This window comes from Panthera tigris, chromosome B4 (genome assembly GCF_018350195.1).
Source record: "Panthera tigris isolate Pti1 chromosome B4, P.tigris_Pti1_mat1.1, whole genome shotgun sequence".
Taxonomy (NCBI): Eukaryota; Metazoa; Chordata; class Mammalia; order Carnivora; family Felidae; genus Panthera; species Panthera tigris.
The window spans coordinates 77060098-77080611 of record NC_056666.1 but is presented as its reverse complement, the minus strand read 5'-3'; the positions used below and the strand labels follow the sequence as shown (position 1 = coordinate 77080611).

General features: G+C 45.5%; 1 protein-coding gene across 2 annotated transcripts; it reads right to left on the bottom strand.

Annotated features, from left to right (window-relative positions):
- Positions 1–414: 414 nt before the first annotated feature.
- Positions 415–4454, bottom strand: DAZAP2 (DAZ associated protein 2). 2 transcript variants are annotated; one of them, XM_007073035.3, is made up of 4 exons: positions 4340–4454; positions 3187–3305; positions 2626–2794; positions 415–1871 (listed from the first exon to the last, which is right to left on the bottom strand). In XM_007073035.3, the coding sequence occupies exons 1-4, from the start codon at positions 4350–4352 to the stop codon at positions 1549–1551; spliced, it is 624 nt and encodes a 207-aa protein (XP_007073097.2). In that variant the 5' UTR covers positions 4353–4454; the 3' UTR covers positions 415–1548. The 2 variants fall into 2 exon arrangements, with proteins under 2 accessions (XP_007073097.2, XP_007073096.2); XM_007073034.3 differs by having other exon boundaries at positions 1644–1871; positions 2549–2794; positions 4340–4447.
- Between the last annotated feature and the right edge of the window lie 16060 nt (positions 4455–20514).

Here is a 20514-nt window from a genome sequence, read left to right as displayed (position 1 = left end):
AGAGAGGGAGTGAGGAGAGAGAATCCCAAGCGGGCTTCTCGCTGTCAGCGAGGCTCCTGACTTGGGGCTCAGTCTCCAGAACCATGAGATCATGACCTGAGCCAAAACCAAGAGTGGGATGCTTAACTAAGCCACCCAGGCGCCCCCTTAAGTTTATGTTCTGAATACCCCTGGCATAACAGGCTTCTAAAAATCTGAAAGAGCTTAGGAAATAAAGAAAAGGAAAACATCTAGAACGGGACTCATGAAAATGGTCAAATCTTGGCCTTACACTCCTGCATTTATTTCAAAGGCTTCGTTAAAAAACAAAACAAAACCCAACAGAATGACAACAGTACCTATTTGAATTTTAGGTGGAATATAAGATATATAGAGAAGAAACCTAAAAACAAGCTGAGTAAAGAATCCTTGAAGTGAGGTGTAATGCAACTTCATCACTTTATTCAAATCTTCAAAATAGTCTTTATTCTACATTTTTAGTATAAAAAATCCACAAGTTAAGTGCACCACAGTGTAGAGAGAGACATACAACGCTGAACTTCCATAACAGTCAATGGTACAGTCAAACATCACATGTACAGAACACAAAATTTAGATGAACTGAAATTATAAGATAAAATAAAATAAAATCCAATTTCAGAAAACAAAAATCAAAATATTAAGGATCCCTGAAATATTCTTAACCCTAATGAGATTTCACTGGACTCAAGTCATTTTGTAGTGAGGGATTCCTAATATGACCCCATTAACCCAGCTTAGGAGTTCTTGGGAGCCGTGAGTGCCTACATCAGATACTCTGACGATAAATGGTGACCAATTTTTGGATGGGAAAACGTCCCCTAATTTGGCTCTAACGTCATCAGGCTTTTGAAATGCAGCCCCCTCCCTGCCCCGACATTTTAAACAAACTTGTTTACAGTACAGTTTGCATTGATACCCTTTGTTCAAATACAGCTCTCAGGTTTTCTGGCACCGAAGCAAATTTGGGTTTAGTTCACGGATGAAGAGACAGCCTACCAGGAGGGTCCGAGAGGCACCCTCCACTTTTGCCTGAGGAGACGCAAAAAAACAGAAGTGATGGGGTCCGTGCTTGGGGCACAGAAGGGGTTTCAGAGGATCCTTGTGAAAGACTAGTTAAAAGATGGCAAGTGGGGAGAAGTGCAAGGAGAGAAGGAAGTTAGTCTGACTGGCTTTCTGTCCTGCACCATTGATTCAATGGAGATTGGCGGGAAGGAACTGGAAAACTAGGGTTGAGGGTGGGACGTGGGGCAAAGGATGGAAAGGGAAAGGCAGACAACTAATGCGTTTCATTTATAACAAGTAATAGAAATCAAAGACTTAAAGGAGATTAAAGACCAATCAGAATAATTTGGCAACTTTAATTCTTAGGAAGATCAAAGTTCCCTCCAAACCTAATTTGATGTTTTATTACTAAGAGCAAAGACCAGTATGGTACAGTATTACTCCAGAGGAATTCAAGGAAGATCCTTAGGGCTGCTTCACCCACATTCATTTTATGAATGGATGCCTCCCCTACCTCAAAATGCTTTAAGGAGGTACTGCTACCATTACATGGTTCCTTATTAAGTTTGAAAAGTGCCTGAAAGTTTGGGCACCAGAAAGACACCCCAACAACATGTGTCTAAACTGCAACTTCAGGTTAATATGACTAAAGCAGTTACATTGTGAGAAGTGCTGAAGGTATGTGATGTCTTTCTCGGCACAGAGGTGGCCTTGGTTCTTCACCAGATGGTGTAGCCACCATCTGAGCCACCCATGAAGAAGTTTCCCTTCCGCTGAGTTACGAGGACATTGGCTCCCTGCATGACTGCAAGCTGAGCAGCATTGGGAGGGCATCCAGGGGGTGGAGGCTGAAAGGAAAACACAAAGGTTGACTGGGCATAGGGCAGCTGAGACGAGGGAAGTGGGCACAGGTGAAAACGGGATCCGTTAAGAAGACGGCAGTATGCTGACCAATCACATCTTAGAGCTAGTTCTGCCACCAATGTGGATTGTAAAGCAGGTCTGGATTTTCTGTGAACCCAAAGATGCAAACAGGAAAGAGCCTACCACTCATCCAAAGGCATTCCCACCTCATTTCTAGTATATGGTTTTGAGTGGCTGGCCCTAGCAAGAGCCATTTGGGCTCTAATTTTTATGCGAGGGGGAGCGAAGCAGGAAACATAACTAAAATCTCTAGTATCTTTCCAAATGCTACTTAATAGGGATTATGGCAAATTCGAAGTAAATGCTTATGGAATGAATAAGGAGTATTACTAGCCCGGTACCAGAATGAAGCAGAAAGAGCAGCAGACAGCACTCCTAAGACAGGAAAACAAAGGAATCTGGTTAACTGAGACCCCAGGGAATGTGCCCGATGCTACTGACTTGCCACAGTTCTCCTGCCCCCTCACACCTGACTCCTGGATATCAGTGCTCACACCAATACCACAGCTACTGCCCAGGCGTGGCGAAAGGATGAATGTGTAATCTTTTCAGAAAGTTAAAAGACACAAGAGCTGAGTTTTTCTGATAAGGTCATACTCACAGGAATGTTGCCAGCAGCAGCCCCAGCTCCAAATCTGGCACCTGCATCGTACCCTCCTTCCACCAGCACTGCTGAACCAGGTGGATAGATGGGACCAACTGGATAATAAGCCATAGGGATTGTGGAACCTAAAGGTCCAACAGCCACAGATTGGGCCATGGGAAGATACAGGGAGGCTCCAGGAAACGCAGCCGACATGGTGGGGACTGTGGCAGCCCCTGGGTGCACAAAGCTCGGACGATAGAGCTACAAGAGGCAGAAGAGAAGGCCACATGTTACTTCATGACATTCCAATTTTAGAGCTCTTAATTCTCCTTAGGTAGATTACACTCTAAGTTACACAGGCTGCCTTTCCATTGCCACTCAATATTCTCCTGGATCGCTTCCTGCTATAGCTAATGTTAGACTCAAGGAACACACACTCATCTTCTTAACCTCAGCCTGTGCCAAAAGATATAATCAGATAATGCATTCTCAACCCCAAAAGAAACTGCTGAAGTATACAGGGTTTCAGATTATTCATGGCAGCACTCTCTCCTGTTTGTGGAGAGTAAATAAATATGTGAAGTCAGGCTTAGCTCAGGGCTGAAAATGTGATCCGAAGAGTATTCAGTTCAAGTCGAGTAAACTGGGAGCACCTCTGAGTAGGCAGGCGGGGCATCAGTATAGGGTGGAGCCTGAGGAAGATGCAAGGTCTGAGGGTACACTGGATTCCCAGGAGGCTGCACAGGGTAGGTTGGCTGTGTCGGATATTGACCTGGAAGACAAGGGGTGGGGGAAAATGCATGTTGCCTATCACACAGAACCACCAAAATGGGGCAGAGCATACTGGGTAGCTAACCTAGCGGCAACAAGCAGGAGATGTGGGAACAGACTGCTCTGGAGGGCCTGATTTCCGGAACCAGGAAAATAAGCATTCTCTTTGCACCCTCTTCCCGGCCTATACCCGAAGATGCTGGATTCTCAATCGACAGGAAGGCGCTCTTCCCGTTAGCATACTGGTGTAAGGGAAAGTCTAGCTGGGCCCAAGTTTCTTTCACAATGCAGGGCAGGTCTGGGCACCCGTGCCTGCCAATGTACCAACGGTCTATCCTGCCTCTGCTCTAGGTGGTCTTCATAGGCCTGGTTGTAACTGGCCAAGACCTCGTTGAGTCACAGTGGCTACGATTATTTACCCCATCGATTTCCTACTCAAGGTCGACTTCCAAATAAAGTGAGTGGTGGAAGTGAACCTTCAGACCCGAGAGAAGGTAAATGTCCTGAGGAACAACAAAGGATCGTATTCTGATAAACACTAGGGCAATCACAGGAGCCGGGAGAAGTCCAGGCCTCCATCGGAGGGAAAGGCGACAGAGACCTTTCTGGCCCCCTGGCCCGCCCACCAGCGCCGGCACCTCACTAGTTAAGCCCGGACGCCAGCCTCTGGTTCCGGAGCGCGGCGCCCCGCCTCCGCTGGCTCTCCATTGGCCTGCCCAAATCCCTGCTCTAGCTCCCCATTTGCTCCTGCACATGCCTGTCATGACAAGCCTTTCCCCCCACCCCCCACCCCTCCACCCGAGCCCGCAGCTCCAAACTGCGCCACAGAGTTTAAGGGGGAAAGGGCCGGGAGGAGCGAGCAGCCGTAGTTCGGGGATGACGAAGGCTTCTGGCGCAGCCCCCGGAACTGCAGCCGGCCCAGGAGCGAGGCGAGGCTCGCCCCAAGCTTGGCGTTTGGCGACCCTGGGGTCCGGGCCCGCTCGCTCCAGGCTAGCGCTGTTCCCCGCGACGGCCCCAGCCGCCCCCTGTCCTTGCCTTTGCTGTTCATGGTGGCTGCTGGTCCGGTTCGGCTCGGCGTCGCGGACGGTTATTTTTTTCGTCCTCTTCCTGTTCGTAGTCACTTCCGTGTCACGTGACGACTCGTCCGCCTAGCGTCACCCGACGCCTGAGTGCCGCTGCTACCGGAAACTCCGCCCCTTTGCCCGGCCTCCAGTAGCTAGAGGGAGGGCTCGCGTGGTCCCGCCCGTCGCGCGCGTTGGCTCCGCCCCTTGTGTCTTGTCTTCCAACCCCCACCCGCGTCCCAAGACGCGAAGAAAACCAAATACAGGTATTGTCTCAAAACAGGATTTTTTTTTTTTTTTCTCTTTTGGGCGCTCGGAGGCAGGACCATGAAACAGTTCCCCGGAACTTTTTTCCACCTACGCGCCGCAACTCAAGGTCACGTCACCTTAACAGCCTTTCCACAAAGGGCATAGATTGCTACTTACTTCTCTACCGGCCTGAAATGTGCTCCCCAAACCTTGGCTTATCGCGCAGTTTCCCTCTTAGGAAACCCAGCTTAAGCTTCAGCTGGGTCAAGATGTATTTTGCCAGTCCAGCTGTCATCTAGCCTTTTCTGTGGTAGACTCTCAGTCCAGTCTTCGCTGCCTTGTCTGTTCCACCGACAGGCTGTCAGTATTTACTTCTGTGTCCTTTCTTTGTTACTAAAAGGCAGGGCATGCAGGCTCTGCCGCCCGTCCCCCACAGCAGCTAGCACTAAAACTGGCACGCCCGCGGTCCCCAAGGAGTGCTTGTGGCCCTGCCCTTAACTTCGGCACTTATTACAGGTGACCTGTATGGTGCTTTGTCTATATTTTCTCTATATCAGTGTTTCGCCTCTAACCTCATTTTCCTGGTGAGCAAAGATGCCATCCTTCAGGACAGCAATTAAGGTGTTCCTTCCATCTTTCATTTTAAAATATGCCAACAATGTGCAAGTACAGAGATGGAACTGAGCAAGACATTTTTAATGCTCAGATTAAGACTAGTATCGAAAAGCCTATATTTACCTTTTCCTGTATGTCTGACTCTAATCTTGAAGGCAGTGTAGTGTTAGACATTCACTCCTTCAGCCTCTTTGTGAAACGCTTAACAAATGCCAGGCACTGTTCTAAAACAAGGCCCTTGCACTCTTGAAGCTCACCTTCCTATGCAGGGGCTTGCAAAATTTTTGGCCACAAATCCACAATAACATGCTTTAAATCATGACTCAGCACACACACATGTTTACAACAAAATTTTTTGACCTCGTACTTATCCTTGTATGTACAACTGCACTGTAGTATTTTATATTCTATTTATTTTTTTCAAATCTGGTTGCAATTTCCCATCCCATTAACAAGTCAGGACCCACAGTTTGAAAAACACCTTTTTTAGTAGACTTTTATCTCCAGAGCCTTGCACCTTTTTTTAGGCTGAAGTTTGCGATCAGTAATTGGGAAGTCAAGGAGTGAATAAATCTTTGAAGGTCAGATCACACCTTCTCTGTGCCCTAACTTTTCCAAATCAGATCCTAACTTGATTCCACCCCAGAGCCTGAAACTGGAGAAGTCACTAATCTATCCCAACCCCTACTCATGCTCAAGGTGTCAGAAAATACAGAACTGAACCTAGGAAAGGGAACTTCCCTTATTTCTCTCTGTGGGCTCTCAGAAACCCTAAAAGTGTTGACTGTAGCAGTCTGTGTCAATGAGAGTATAAGAGGTGGTCCCTAAATCAAGACACGAGTTCTGTTCTCACTGTCACCCGCTGACTTTAGTCCTCTTCTACTCAGCTCCCACTTATTCTCCACGACTTACTTATTTTTAATTTTTTAAAAGTTCATTTATTTTGAGAAAGAGATAGCATGAGTGGGGGGAGGGGCAGAAAAAGAGGAAGAGAGACAGAATCCCAAGCAGGCTCCACGCTGCCAGCCTGGAGTCTGACGCAGGCCTCGAACTCTTGAAACCAGAGATCATGACCTGAGCCGAGACCAAGAGATGGACACTTAACCAACTGAGCCATCCAGGCGCCCTTCCCTACTATTTCTTAATCAGATCCTGCACCGGTGACCTTACAGGTGTAACCCATTGAAGGCCTTTAGCAGACTGAAGAAAGCTGCAGGTCAGGAAACAGTATTTCAGAGAGGTTAAGTAGTTGAACTAAGTCACCCAGCTGCAAAACCAGTAGTCCTACTCAGGTTTGTGTGACCGTCCAACGTCGTTTTTAATTTATTTACACTGTTTAATCTGTTTACATTGTTTTAAATTCCATCGCCTCCCAAGAGTCTCAGTTTTATCATCTGCCAAAAAGGTCACACAATCCTTGTGTCACCTCCAGCTCTAGACTGTTTTAGGGAAGGACGTGAACAAAGGGAAGCCTGAGAAGACAGAGGGGAAGTGGGCAGAACTGATAATCAGGTTGTACATTTTGGTCAGGCCCTACCAGTGTTAAAAACTCAAACACTGGGTGGGGCGCCTGGGTAGCTCAGTCAGGTAAGTGTCCGACTCTTGATCTCAGCTCAGTCTCAGGGTCATGAGTTCAAGCCCCATCTTGGGCTCTGTGCTGGGCATGAAGCCTACTTTAAAAAACAAAAACAAACAATGATTTCATGGATCATGGGTTCAAGCCCTGCATCAGACTCTGTGCTGACAGCTAAGAGCCTAGAGCCTGCTTCGGGTTCTGTGTCTCCCTCTCTCTGAGATCCTCCCCCACTGGTACTCTGTCTCTCAAAAATGAATAAACATTAAAACACACACACACACAGATACTTCTACTGGATGGTAAACAGCCATTGTCCTAAGTTGTCTCTGCAAGCACACCTGTCTGCTCTGACCCCCACTGGAATCCATCTCCTGCCCAGGATCTCTCCATGGTCCAGTGATGAAAAGGTAAACTATGACACCCAGGAAGCCTCCAGGCCCTACCTCCAGTGAAGGCAAGCTGCCCTCAGATTTGTCAGTGCTGCCTCTACAAGATGTTAGGTATTTTGCTTACCACTCTGGGACCTGGGCATAGAGCAAGCTAGGGCAGAGCCAAATGAGATTACCAAGAGAAATGGAAGGGTACAAGCACAGCTTCTCTGGCAGGTGGGCTTAAGGAGAAAGTGGCTACTTTCTTGTACAAGAGTCAAGAGGCTTTCTGTCTTCTTCATTCTCCAGGGTCCCCCAACCAAGATGAAATGTTCATTTTGTCATTTATCAAACATCCTTTCTTGAATTAATTTAACAACTATTTATGGAGCACCTATTATGCGCCAGGCCCTGTGACAGGCACTAGGGACACAATAGTGGAGAAGCAGGCTTCGTCCCTACCTTCCCAGAACTTAGTCTAACTAATGGGAGTGACAGAGAAGTAAACAGATAATCATAATGCAGTGTGACTAGCGCTGACGTAAGGACAGTATGGGGTGTTAGGAGAGCACATAGACTAGGTACCTAATCTCCTCTACTGGGGTCAAGTAGGGCTTCCTGCTGGCAGTGATGTTTGAGATGAAATCTGAAGGGTGAGTGGAAGTTAAGCAAGTGAAGGGAATTCCTCAAAGGAACAGCTTATGCAAAGGCCTGGGAAGTAGTGAGAGAGCTTACAGAGAGGGAGGACATGAAAACAGTTCAGTATGGCGGGAATGTGGAATGGGAGGTGAGAACTGGTAAGACGTGATGCTGAAGAGGTCAACAGGAACCAGACCACGCAAGGGACCTTGGAGCTCACAGAGGATCCTATCTTAAGACATTGGATTCTATCTAAGGGCACCAGTTAGCCACTGAAGAGCTTTCAGAGAAAAGTGACATGATCCTGTTTTAATTTTAGAAATAGCTTTCTGCCTCCAAAATGTAGACTAGATTAGAAAGGGACAAGAGTGGAAGTGTGTCTGGGAGAGCAGTCAGAATACCAATGTAGTAATTTAAGTGAGTGATGATAGCAGACTGCTCACGGAAATAGTGGTGGGGTAGAAAGAAGTCAGGGGTGGGGGGAGGGCGTTCCAGAACTCTTTACGAAGCAGAAACAAGCAGGCTAATACTCAGGATTAACGTCCAGGATTAGTTAAGAAAAATACTGTGAGGGATGAAAACTACAAAAAGTGAAAAGACAAATGACAAATTGGAGAAAAGATATTTGCAGTTTGTATCACAAGCGGCTAAGCTCCCTGTCCTAGAACTCACAGAGATCAGTAAGCCACTAGAAAAAGTAGCAAATGACATTTACAGACCGTTCAGAGAAAAGTAAATATAAATAAATGGTTTTTAAACATATGAGATGATGTTCAGTTTCACTTTTTTTGTTTAAGTTTATTTATTTTGAGACAGTGAGTGTGGGGGAGGGACAGAGAGAGAGGAAGGGAGAGGGAGGACCCCAAGCAGGCTCCACGCTTGTCAGCACAGACCCTGATGTGGGCTCGAACCCCTGACCCCTGAGATCATGACCTGAGCTAAAACCAAGAGACGCCTGACTGAGCCACCCAGGCACCCCTCAGCTTCCTTCTATTTAATAAGAAAAAGGCAAACGAAAACCGTGCAGACACCATTATCAGATTGGTAAAATCCAAACATTTGCTAACTTTGCTCTATTTGCAGGGCAGTGACCAAACAGACACTCTAATCTATTTTTTTGTTTTTATTTTCCTAAGCTGTTATTTTAATTTCAGTTAACATACAGTGTAATATTAGTCTCAGGTGTATGATACAGTGATTCAAGACTTCCATATGACCCTAGGTGCTCACCACAAGTGCACAACAAGTCCTTAATCCCCATCACCTATTTCACCCAGCCCCGCTCCCCTGTGGGTAACCATTAGTTCTCCATAATTAAGTCTGCTTCTTGATTTGTCTTGCTCTCCCTTATTTTTTCATTTTGCTTGTTTGTTTTGTTTCTTAAATTCCACACAAGTGAAATCATAACAGTATTTGTCTTTCTCTGACTACACTCTCTTGCTGGTGGGAATGTAAATTGGTATAACTCCTACTGGGTTAATTTGGCAATATCGATTGATACACGGTATCTATCTGTCAATACACATACCATCCCCATTTCTAGGAATGATTCCTACAGATATTTGCACTCATGAGAAACACTGTGTATAAAGTGTTCACCGTAGCATTGTAATAGCAAAAGATTAGGAATAACCCATATGTCCAATAATAGGGAAGCAGTAAAACAAATCCTAGTACAGCCATACAGCTAAATATTCCGTGGCTGTAACAAAGAATGAGAAAACTCCCCAAAATACTTTTAAATTAAAAAAAAAAAAGAGAGAAAGAAAGAAAAAGAAAGAAAGAAAAGAAAGAAAAAGAAAGCTTCAGAACAGTGTGGTTAGCATGATGCCTTTGGTAAAAGAGCAGGAAAACCAAGAATACTCTAGTATTTGAGTAAAGAAATTCTTTTTTTTTTTTTATTTTTTTTTTTTAACGTTTATTTATTTTTGAGACAGAGAGAGACAGAGCATGAACGGGGGAGGGTCAGAGAGAGAGGGAGACACAGAATCGGAAGCAGGCTCCAGGCTCTGGGCCATCATCAGCCCAGAGCCCGACGCGGGGCTCGAACTCACGGACCTCGAGATCATGACCTGAGCTGAAGTCGGACGCTCAACTGACTGAGCCACCCAGGCGCCCCAAGAAATTCTGAAAGAACATACAAGCTACCTACAAAAAGTGGCTACTGGTTGGCATGGGGAAACAGAAGGAAAAGTGAGACTTTTCACTGTATAACCTCTAAAATTTTTAAAAATTGGGGCACCTGGGTGGCTCAGTCAGTTAAGTGTCTAACTCTTGATTTCGGCTCAGGTCATGATTTCACAGTTCATGGGTTTGAGCCCCACATTGGGCTCCATGCTGACTGTGCAGAGCCTGCTCGGGATTCTCTTTCTCTGTCCCTCTCTGCCCCTCTCTGCTCTCTCTCTCTGTCTCTCTCAAAATAAACAAATAATAAATAAATAAATAAAATTTTTTGAACCATGTGAATGCTTACCTAGTCAAAAAATTAAAGCAATGTTGGCACACCTATGAAAATGGCTAAATAAACTTAAAAAAATTTTTTTTAAATAAATACAATAAAATGGCTAATATAAAAAGCCTGACTATTTCAAGTGTTAGAATGTATAGCTATTAGAACTCTCATATGCTGCTAGTAAGAGTATAAAATGGTCTAACCACTTTGGAAACAGTATGGCAGAATCTTTAAAAGTTAAACATACACATAGAACGACCCTACAATCCAGCAATCGCACTACTAAGTATTTACCCAAAGGATACAAAAACTGATTGTTTATAGCAGCATCTATCAACAGTAGCCAAATTATGAAAAGATCCCAAATGTCCATCAACTGATGAATGGATAAAGAAGTTGTTATATATATATACACACACATATATATACACATACATATATATATATGTATATATATATATAACAACATATATATATATATACACACACACATGTATATATACACATGTATATATTAAATTAAATATATATACACACACACACACACACATATATATATACACACACATATATACATACAATGGAATATTATTCAGCCATAAAAAAGAATGAAATGTTGCCATTTGCAATGATGTGGATAGAGCTAGAATGTATCATGCTAAGCGAAATAAGTCAGTCGGAGAAAGACAAATACCCTGTCATTTCACTCATATATGGAATTTAAGAAAAAGAACAGATGAACATAGGGAGAGAAAAAGAGAGGCAAACCCATAAAACAAACTCTTAATTAGAACAAACTGAGGGTTGCTGGGGGGGGGGGGGGCGGGGAATGGGTTAAACGGGTGATGGGTATTAAGGAGGCACTTGTGATGAGCACTAGGTATTGTGTGTAGGTGATGAATCACTAGATGCTACTCCTGAAACTAATACTGCGCTATATGTTGACGAACTGGCATTTAAACAAAAACTTGAAATAAATAAACAATAGGGGCGCCTGGGTGGCGCCCAGTCGGTTGAGCGTCCGACTTCCGCTCAGGTCACGATCTCACGGTCCATGAGCTCGAGCCCTGCGTCGGGCTCTGGGCTGATGGCCCAGAGCCTGGAGCCTGCTTCCGATTCTGTGTCTCCCTCTCTCTCTGCCCCTCCCCCGTTCATGCTCTGTCGCTCTCTGTCTCAAAAATAAATAAACGTTAAAAAAAAATTTTTTTTTAATAAAAAATAAACAAATAATAAACAAAACAATTTTTTTTTAAGTTCATACCATATGATCCAGCTATTCCAATCCTGTTAACCCAAGAGAAATGAAAGCGTATGGGCACACACAGACTTCCAAGGATATTTATAACAGCTTTATTTGTAACAGCCCCCAGCTGGAAACAACACAAATGACTGTCAACAGGCCAATGGGTAAACAAATTGTTGTATTGCTATACAGTAAAAAGGAATGAACTATGGAAGTGCCCGGGTGGCTCAGTCGGTTAAGCGTCCAACTTCGGCTCAGGTCACGATCTCACGGTTGGTGGGTTTGAGCCCCGCGTCAGGCTCTCCGCTGACAGCTCGGAGCCTGGAGCCTGCTTCGGATTCTGGGTCTCCCTCTCTCTGCCCCTCCCCACTCAACCTCCGTCTCTCAATAAACATGAAAAAAGTTTTTTTAACATAAAAAAAAAAAAAGGAACTATGGATGCACACAAACTGGATAATCTCAATTATGCTGAGTGAAAGGAACCACACCAAAGAAAAATAAAAACTAAAAAATGCATACTGTAGGATTCTGTTTATATAAAATTTTGGAAAATACAAGTTAATCTACGGTGACAAAAAGCAGATCAGTGGTTGCCTGGGGGAGGGGGAGGGACAGAAGGAAAGATGGATTCCTGGAAAATTTTGGCGGGTAATGGATGTGTTAATTATCTTGATTGTGATCATGGTTTTCATGGGTGTATATGTGTGTCAAAATTTATCAAATTGTACATCTTAAATGTCCAGTTTATCATGTGTCATTATACCTCAGTAAAGGTATGTTAGGGGTGCCTGAGTGGCTCAGTTGGTTAAGCATTGGACTCTTGATTTTGGCTGAGGTCATGATCTCAAGGTCATAAGATCAAGCCTCACATCGGGCTCTGAGCTGGATGTGGAGCAAAATTAGGGCAGAAGTTAGCAAATGCTAGAGTACAGATGGGTAAGCTGTGGTCTGAGGGTTCAGAGAATGGCCTTGCCTCTTCCTGCTGGGTCCCTACTTCCAATTAATCAGGCCGAGTAGAGCTTTTTTATGTACCTTTTTTTTTTTTTAACTTTTTTTAAAAGTTTATTTATTTTGAGAGAGCGCAAGAGAGCAAGCATGAGTCGGGGAGAGGCAGAGAGAGGGAATCCCAACCAGGCTCTGCACTGTCAGCGCGGGGCTCAAACCCAAGAGCTGTGAGATCATGACCTGGGCCTAAGTCAAGAGTTGGACACTTAACTGACTGAGCCACCCAGGCGCCCCTTTTTATGTACCTTAATTGAACACCTACTACGTGTTGTGCTCTTGACTTATGTAACTGGAAGAACAAAACCACCTCCTATTTCCCAGCCCAAAGGAGGAGGGTAGTGGTTTGTGGAAGAATCCAATCAGGCTCTTTGAAGCAGCCTTTTCAAAGCTTTGGCTGGTTTTTGTGTAACTAAGGGAACAAGGATTACAAGATATATGACTCAGAAATGGACCCTCCTTTCTTATTCCAGGCAAGCCTTTGTAGGAGAGGCACTAACACCGCTCTGCATAATAATGCAAAGGGCTAATTCCACCGTGGCAGGGGCAGCGGCTCTTCTTTGGGGGTTTTGACCAATTTTTCTCAGGGTGAAATCCCAAGCCACCTGCACCAGAATCATTCCGTGCTTATTAAAAGTGCAAAGTAATGCAGTGATACTAACACACATTCGCCTGTTTGGGGGTTGAGATCTCATTTTATTCTTCGAGGTACGGGTATGTGTCACAAAGGTTACTTACTTCCCAAAGGACAGTCAGAAGAATAAAGCCTCATCTGCATCTCAGTCTGGCCAAGAGACTGGAAGGGTTCTGGACTCGGGTGCCAGCGGCCCCTAGACAGTTCTGCTGGGTGAACTCTGTGTGCCAGAGCTCACTGGGACACATGCTCTGTGGCGCCTTTCCCCTGGTCCATCTCATAGCACCACACACCCTCCCCCCCCTCCCCCGCAACACTCACCTCTTCCAGACTGGATTTGTCAGATTTAGGGAAATTTGCTGGCAGTAGCTGAGGAACATGAGGGAGGAAGGCCCTGGGGCTTCCCAGAAAGAAGTGGAGGTTTAAAAAAAAAAAATTTTTTTTTAACTTTATTTATTTTGAGAGAGACAGAGACAGCTTGAGTGGGGGAGAGGCAGAGAGACAGGGAGACCAAGAATCCCAAGCAACTCTGTGCTGTCAGCACAGAGCCCGACGCGAAGCGGGACTCGAACTCATGAAAACCACGAGATCACAACCTGAACCGAAACCAAGAGCCGGATGCTTACCCAACTGAGCCACCCAGGCGCCCCAGAAGTGCAGGTTTGAAAGAGTTTCTAGGGAGGGAAGCAGACCTGAGGACAGGGAGCCAGGTTAGTGTCTGGGGTACATCCATGAAAGGTACAGACCCTTTAATAAAGATTGAATTTCTTAGCTGTTTTTCACTTGGATTATAGGGAAAGTTAAAGGCAAACTTATTTATTTTACTTTATTTTATTTTATTTTATTTTATTTTATTTTATTTTATTTTAGAGAGAGAGTGTGAGCGGGGGACAGGGGCAGAGGGAGAGAGAGAGAACCTTAAGAAAGCTCCACGCTCAGCTCAGAGCCTGATGTGGGGCTCAATCCCAAGACTCTGGGATCATGACCTGAGCCAAAATCAAGAGTTGGACATTCAACCGACTGAGCCACCCAGGCACCCGAAAGCAAAATTTTTTTTAAAGTTTATTTTTATTTTGCGAGAGAGCACGCAAGAGAGAGCACGCAAGAGAGAGCAGGAGTTGGGGAGGGGCACAGAGAGAGGGAGAGAGAATTCTAAGCAGGCTCTGCACCATCAGCACAGAGCCCAACACAGGACTCGATCCCATAAACCATGAGATCATGACCTGAGCCGAAATCAAGAGTCATATACTCAACCAACTGAGCCACCCAGGTACCCCCCCCAAAGGCAAATTTTTAGTGTTTTCCCTTATTCATTGCAATTCTCTTTAGTCTTCCCCCAACCCTTCGGCAAAGAACACTTTGTACAGTCATGTTGAGGAGAACTTACAGCTCTGCTCCACTGTGAATATAGTTGCATTTCATCCAGAGGAACCACACCAGGAGTTTTAGACCATGGCCAGCAGCCAGGTGAAGGGCCCAGGACCGAATGGAACAGAAGGTCAAGCAGAAGACTTGGGAGACGGGCATGAGACAAACCTTGCCTTTTATTCCACTTCCCCAAATACACTAGAGAGAGACAGGTGACCCTTAAAATGGAAGGATTTTGGGGGGGGGGGGGAGGAAAATGCTGACACTTGGATTTATATACATTATCTCCTCTAACACTTAAAAAAACCCTAGGAGTGAATGTTATTCCCATTTTACAAATGGGAAGCTATGGCTTAAAGACCTGTCCAAGGTTACACAGCTAGTAAGTGACCATGGTCACATCTGAACACAAATCTATGCATCTGATTGGATTATAATGTCTCCTACTTGTTCCTGTGGCAATGGGGGTTGGCTGCCTGTCCATGCCCCAGAGACATTCGTTATTCTCTGTTCTATAGAATTTTGTATTATTCGATGCTTTCAAACCTATATTGCTTCTGTAGTTCACAGAAATAATAAAAATATTTTAAAAGGGGGGGGGCATAATCAAATCAATGGTTTGTGGAAAACATTGTAAAATGCCTCTATCTTGGGACTGGTGGTCTTTATCACCCAGAGGACTTAGGAAGACAGAATATAAAGAACATGAAACACAAAAGAAAATTTAGGCTCTACTCCTGGTCTGCTCCTTACCGGCTATATGGCCTTAGACAAGTCACTTGACCTCTCTGAGCCTCAGTTTTCCTCATCTTGACTATTATTCCTACCTCACAGATTTGGTGTGAAGGTCAAATAAGAAGATAAATGATGAATACTTCTGGAGCTATAGAAATCAGCCTGTATCTTAGTTAATCTAAGTATTAACTCTATCAGATTTACCGAAGCTGCTCTTTAATTGCAAGGAAGGATACCCCCCTCTGGCCACTTCCTGGGCACAATCTCTGTGTAAGCAGGAATCAGGGGCCTTTAGCCAAGTTAAATGAATGGTGGTTGATTCTGCCAATTTATTTCCTACTCCAGGCTTTCTTTCCCTCTTATCTACGCATCTGCATGTCAGAAATAAATTTCTGTTTCCTACAATATCATTTTTTTGATGGAAACTTCTAGACTTACTCAGATGGGAGAAGGGGGGCGAGGAGAACAAAAGACCACATTTCTTCCGCATTTCAATCAACAACCTCATTTTCTTCTAACAGTTGAAGTGAACTTCTTATGAATAATGGATGATGGCCTGATGAATATGCACACAGCCTATTATGCCTGTGAGGTTTGGTAAATAATTTATGAGCTAAAATGTTCCTCACCTTGTTACTGTACAAAAATTATGGGAAAAAAAACATATTTACCCTTTGAGCTGGTAGGGTGATCCGTCAGAGTGACAGCAGCTTAGTAATACAGTCCTACATCATTGCTAAGATTACAGTAAATAGAATAAAATATATGCATTTCAGGGTGGGAGGTCTGTAAAAACTGGAGTTTGCAAGCCACACTCTCACATACAAGTTTTCAAAAACTCTGGCTTCTCAGAAAACAAGCAAACAACGACAGCAAAATACCTCTGGCTTCTCACCTTAAAATATCCCTGCATTGTTAACAGTACTCAGCGACCTTCCCCTCTCCCACCTATTCTCTTCCCAAGGGCTTCCACATGACCAGTCAAGATGGACGGCAGCTTCCTGGTTTCGTGAAAACTGGCCAACCGCGACAGGCCATAACATGGCAAAATCTAAGATTCCAGAGACGTTTTTTAAAAAAATTCTAAAAGCTTTCAGAGAGAACAAACAGGTAGCACACAGAGGGGAAAAACTGGTGGAGAAGGACTTGGAAATGCATTGCTGTCTTTTGTCTCCTCCCAATTGAGGGTTGTTTTTTTTTTCCTGCTGACCAACCTGACTCCCTGCTGTATCATCCTCCAACTCACTCCCACCTGCCCAAACCTCATTCCCTTAGCAACAACAGTGATGCCTTTAATCTGGTGATGGGGGGAGGGGCAAGATCAACTATGGACACGAGGAAGGTGTTTGGGAAAACAGGCATGGATCCTGGGGAAATTTGGTTGTTCTACCACAATTCTGAAAACGTGAAACTGGGTGAGTTCTCAAGCCAGGGAAGATAGGACACCAGGGACTATCTGCTTCGATTCCCAGAGCTTTCTAGGAATGGAGTACCAAGCCAAGGGAGCCGTCAACAGACTCTTGCTATCCCCCTGATGTGCTGAGTGCTTGGTGGAGACCAGACAAAAAAGGAAACAGAAGGCCCTGCCCCACATCTGGTGGGGAAACCAATATGTTCTCCAAAAAAAGAACGAATGGCCTATAAACTACAAATTAGATAATGAAGTTATTGGAACAATGATGTAGCTAAAATAATACTAATTAGAACAACATGATATTATTCAAGAAAGCTTTTTGCAGGAGATAAACCTTGAGTGGAGTTTACAAAGGAAGAAAGACCCAATTAAACTGAAAGATTAGAGGTATATATGGCCAGGCCTTCCTGATGTGGGCCCTGCCAATCTTCCCAGCCCCATTTTGTGCAATTTTCACTGCTGTGCTCCAGCCATGTTGATCCTCTTTCAGTGTCTTGAATGCCAAGTTCTTTCCTGCCAGATGGCCTCTGCCCGGCCTCTGCCTCTGCTGTTCCTTCTGCCTCCTGCCTATCCTGTCTTTTAAAGTTTGTCTTACATTTCACTTCTTCAGAAAGGTCTCCCCTGCCCTGCCCCCCAGTGTTATTCTCTTTCACATCACGTTGTTTTCCTTCTTTCTTTCTTTCTTTCTTTCTTTCTTTTTATTTATTTATTTATTTATTTATTTATTTATTTATTTATTTATTTTGAGAGAGAGAAAGAGCATGAGCAGGGGAGGGGCAGAGAGAGAGGGAGAGAGAGAGTGAATCCCAAGCAGGCTCTGTCTGCACTGTCCGTGCAGAGCCTGATGTGGGGCTCAAACTCCCAAACTGCAAGATCATGACCTGAGCCAAAATCAGGAGTCGGACCCCTAACCAAACTGAGCCACCCAGGTGCCCCTGTTCACAGCAGCTTTATCCATAAGGGACAAAAACAAGAATAACCCGAATGCCCATCCGTAGTAGAATGGATATATTGTGGCATAATTATGCAATGGAATATATATACAGCAACAAAAAAAGAGCAAACAATACTGCTAGGCACAACAACATGGATGAATCTCAGGAACATATGTTCAGTGACAGAAGGCAGACCCAAGAGCACATACTGTCTTGATTCCATTTATATGAAGTTCAAGAACCAGCAAAGCTAATCTATGGTGATAGAATTCAGAATAGTGGTTAACAGTTGAGTCTTCTTGGGTGTTGGAAGTGCTCTTTTTTTTTTTTTAAAGTAGGCTCCATGCCCAACGTGGGGCTTGAACTCAAAACCCTGAAATCAAGAATTGCATGCTCTACTGACTGAGCCAGCCAGGTGTCCCGGAAATGCTCTATATCTCGTTTGGGATGGTGATGATAATTATGTAAAACTTCAAGTTGTACATTTAAGACTTAGGTACTTTACTGGGTGCACATGTCAAACCTGAATTTAAAAAAAATTAAGCACACAAAGAAGTAATATATGCTCATCATCAAAAATTTAAGCAATGCAGAAGCATACACAATACAAATTAGAGGTTTCCTTTTTCCAGAGAAAACCACAATTAACATTTTGATGTATCTCTCCCCCCAACCCCTTCCATCACGTCCATTTCTTTCTTCAAACTATCCTTCATATTTACATTCAAAACATTTGATCTGTGTCTAGTACCAAACCAAGTCGCATAGACTAAGGGTTTCTGCCTTCGTGTGATAACGTTCAAGAGTAAGAATGTGCCCCTTCTTCACAGAGTGATGGGAAATACAAAAATGAGTAAGTCACAGCCTGTGCTCTCAAGGAATTTACAGTCAGAGGGGAAAGACCACAGAGACTACAGACCAAACAAAACTCCCAAGAGGGGCACTTGGGTGGCTCAGTTGGTTAAACATCCCACTCTTGGTTTCAGCTCAGGTCATGATCTCGTGGTTTGTGCGTTCAAGCCCCACATCCGGCTCCACACTGACAGTGCAGAGCCTGCCTGGGATTCCCTCTCTCCCTCTGTCTCTGCCCCTCCTCTACTGTCTCTCTCTCTCTCTCTCTCTCTCTCAAAAATAAATGAACTTAAAAAAAATTTTTTTTGAACTCCCAAGAGATAGAATACCATGATATGTATGAGTTTCACAAGGCCATTAAAGTGGATATAAGACTATTGTACAGGTAATGATACATCTGTATAGAGCTTATAGTTTTTTAAGCGTTTTCACACACAGCCCCACTATTAAACTTCTTAACCCTAGGAATTGTGCCTATAGATAGTACCCTCATTTTCTAAGTAATGAAGAAGTTCAACTACTTGCCTGGACTGCAAGCGGAAGAGTTGGGACTAAAACCTCAACGATCTGACTCCTAATCCACCAGCAGGAACTCCTCACCCCCACACGGAAACAGCAAACGGGCAGCACCTGAGCCCGGCTGGCCCAGCAGATGATGACGTCAGGCCTCAAGGGGGAAGCTTCTGTGAGCAGGACCTCTGGGTGCGAGCAGGCTCCCGGTGACATTCTGGAAAAGCCTGTGGAGCCACTGGTGCGGCTTCCCTTCTATACCCCTCCCCTGCAGGGTCTTCCCCTAAGGGGCTTAAAGAACGGTCGGGGGAGGGCTGAGGACTCCACAGATTCTCCCCGTGCTACCTGTCACTCCTCTATCTCCCGCTCTCCCCGAAATCCACCAAATTGGGGGTGGGGCGGGCAGTGGGTGTGCAATCCGGGCCAACAACAGGCGCCTACATTGAGGGATCCATATTCGCTGAATTTAGAGCCTCCCTAAATTATTCTCCCCTCATTCCTTCTCTTCCCCCTTGGGACTTCCAACTCCTTCCTCTTCACTTGCAACTACTTCTCCAACCTGCTTTCCCTCAGCCCCCAACTCTGCCTTTTCCAATCCCTTCCCCTACCTTCAAAAGCCCCTAGGAAACCAAATCCTCCACACCACCATCACCAGCAAAGCACAACGTTGTTTGTCTCCATTTTACCGAACTTTGTCTTTTTTTTTTTTTTTTTTTTTTACATTTCTTGTCCACTTGGACAAGAAGACAGGGAAGTCGTCTTTAGACAAGACAGCCCACAACAAACCGCCACTGGGGTGAGGGTGGAGGGTGCATTCAGGACCTGGGTTCCCTCCCTGAAATGGAGCTGGCTGAGCGCCCACGAGTTCCCCCTCCTCTGTCGCGGTGGGGTTCCGGCCTGGGGCTTGGGAATGGACCTGAACTTGACTTTCCGGACGAGGAGGGGCACAGCTGACTAACCTAGAGTGGAAAGGCGGCTGCGACGGGGAGTCACCGCCCCAACCCCAGGCTGAAGGGACCGTGGCACAGAGTCTCCACTTCAGACTCCCGTGCTCCCCCTCTCGCACCTTCCAAAATGAAAGCACCTCGAGCAGCACCTCCGAGGGGGCTGCGTGACCCGCCCCACGGACCCTCCATTCCAGTCCAGGAAGGGAGCCCTTGGGGCCTCCTGGCGTGGCCAGGGGCTAAGGGTGCTGCCCTCCCCACCCCCACCCCTCGTTCCCCGCTCCCCAGATCCCCTCCCTTCCTCCACCACCCGCCCAGCCCGCCGCCCCCGGCGGCTGGCGCGCGCGGTGCAGCATGCGGCAAAGCTCTTTGCATAAATTATGCTCATGACGCAGCAGCTAAAAAAATCCAAGTAGCAGAAGGAGGGAAAAAAAGGGGGGGGAGGGAGAGGGGGGGCCGTGGAAGGGGTAAAAGAAGAAAAATATATATACCTGCCCGCCCCCCCCCCCAGCTCCCCCACCCCGCTTCCCGGCCGCCCCCCCTCTGCCCAGCGCAGCCCGCGGAGTCCCCTTCGGCTCTGCCCAGCCCGGCCTGGGGGCCCGGGGGCGGCGGC

Coding starts and splice junctions, on each gene's coding strand:
- DAZAP2 (XM_007073035.3), bottom strand. Junction 2,795..3,186: donor CCCCGCCTGCCTACTCAGAG/GTGCTCCCAGTT, acceptor TGCCTCTTGTAG/CTCTATCGTCCGAGCTTTGT. Junction 1,872..2,625: donor TGGTCCCATCTATCCACCTG/GTTCAGCAGTGC, acceptor TTTTCCTTTCAG/CCTCCACCCCCTGGATGCCC.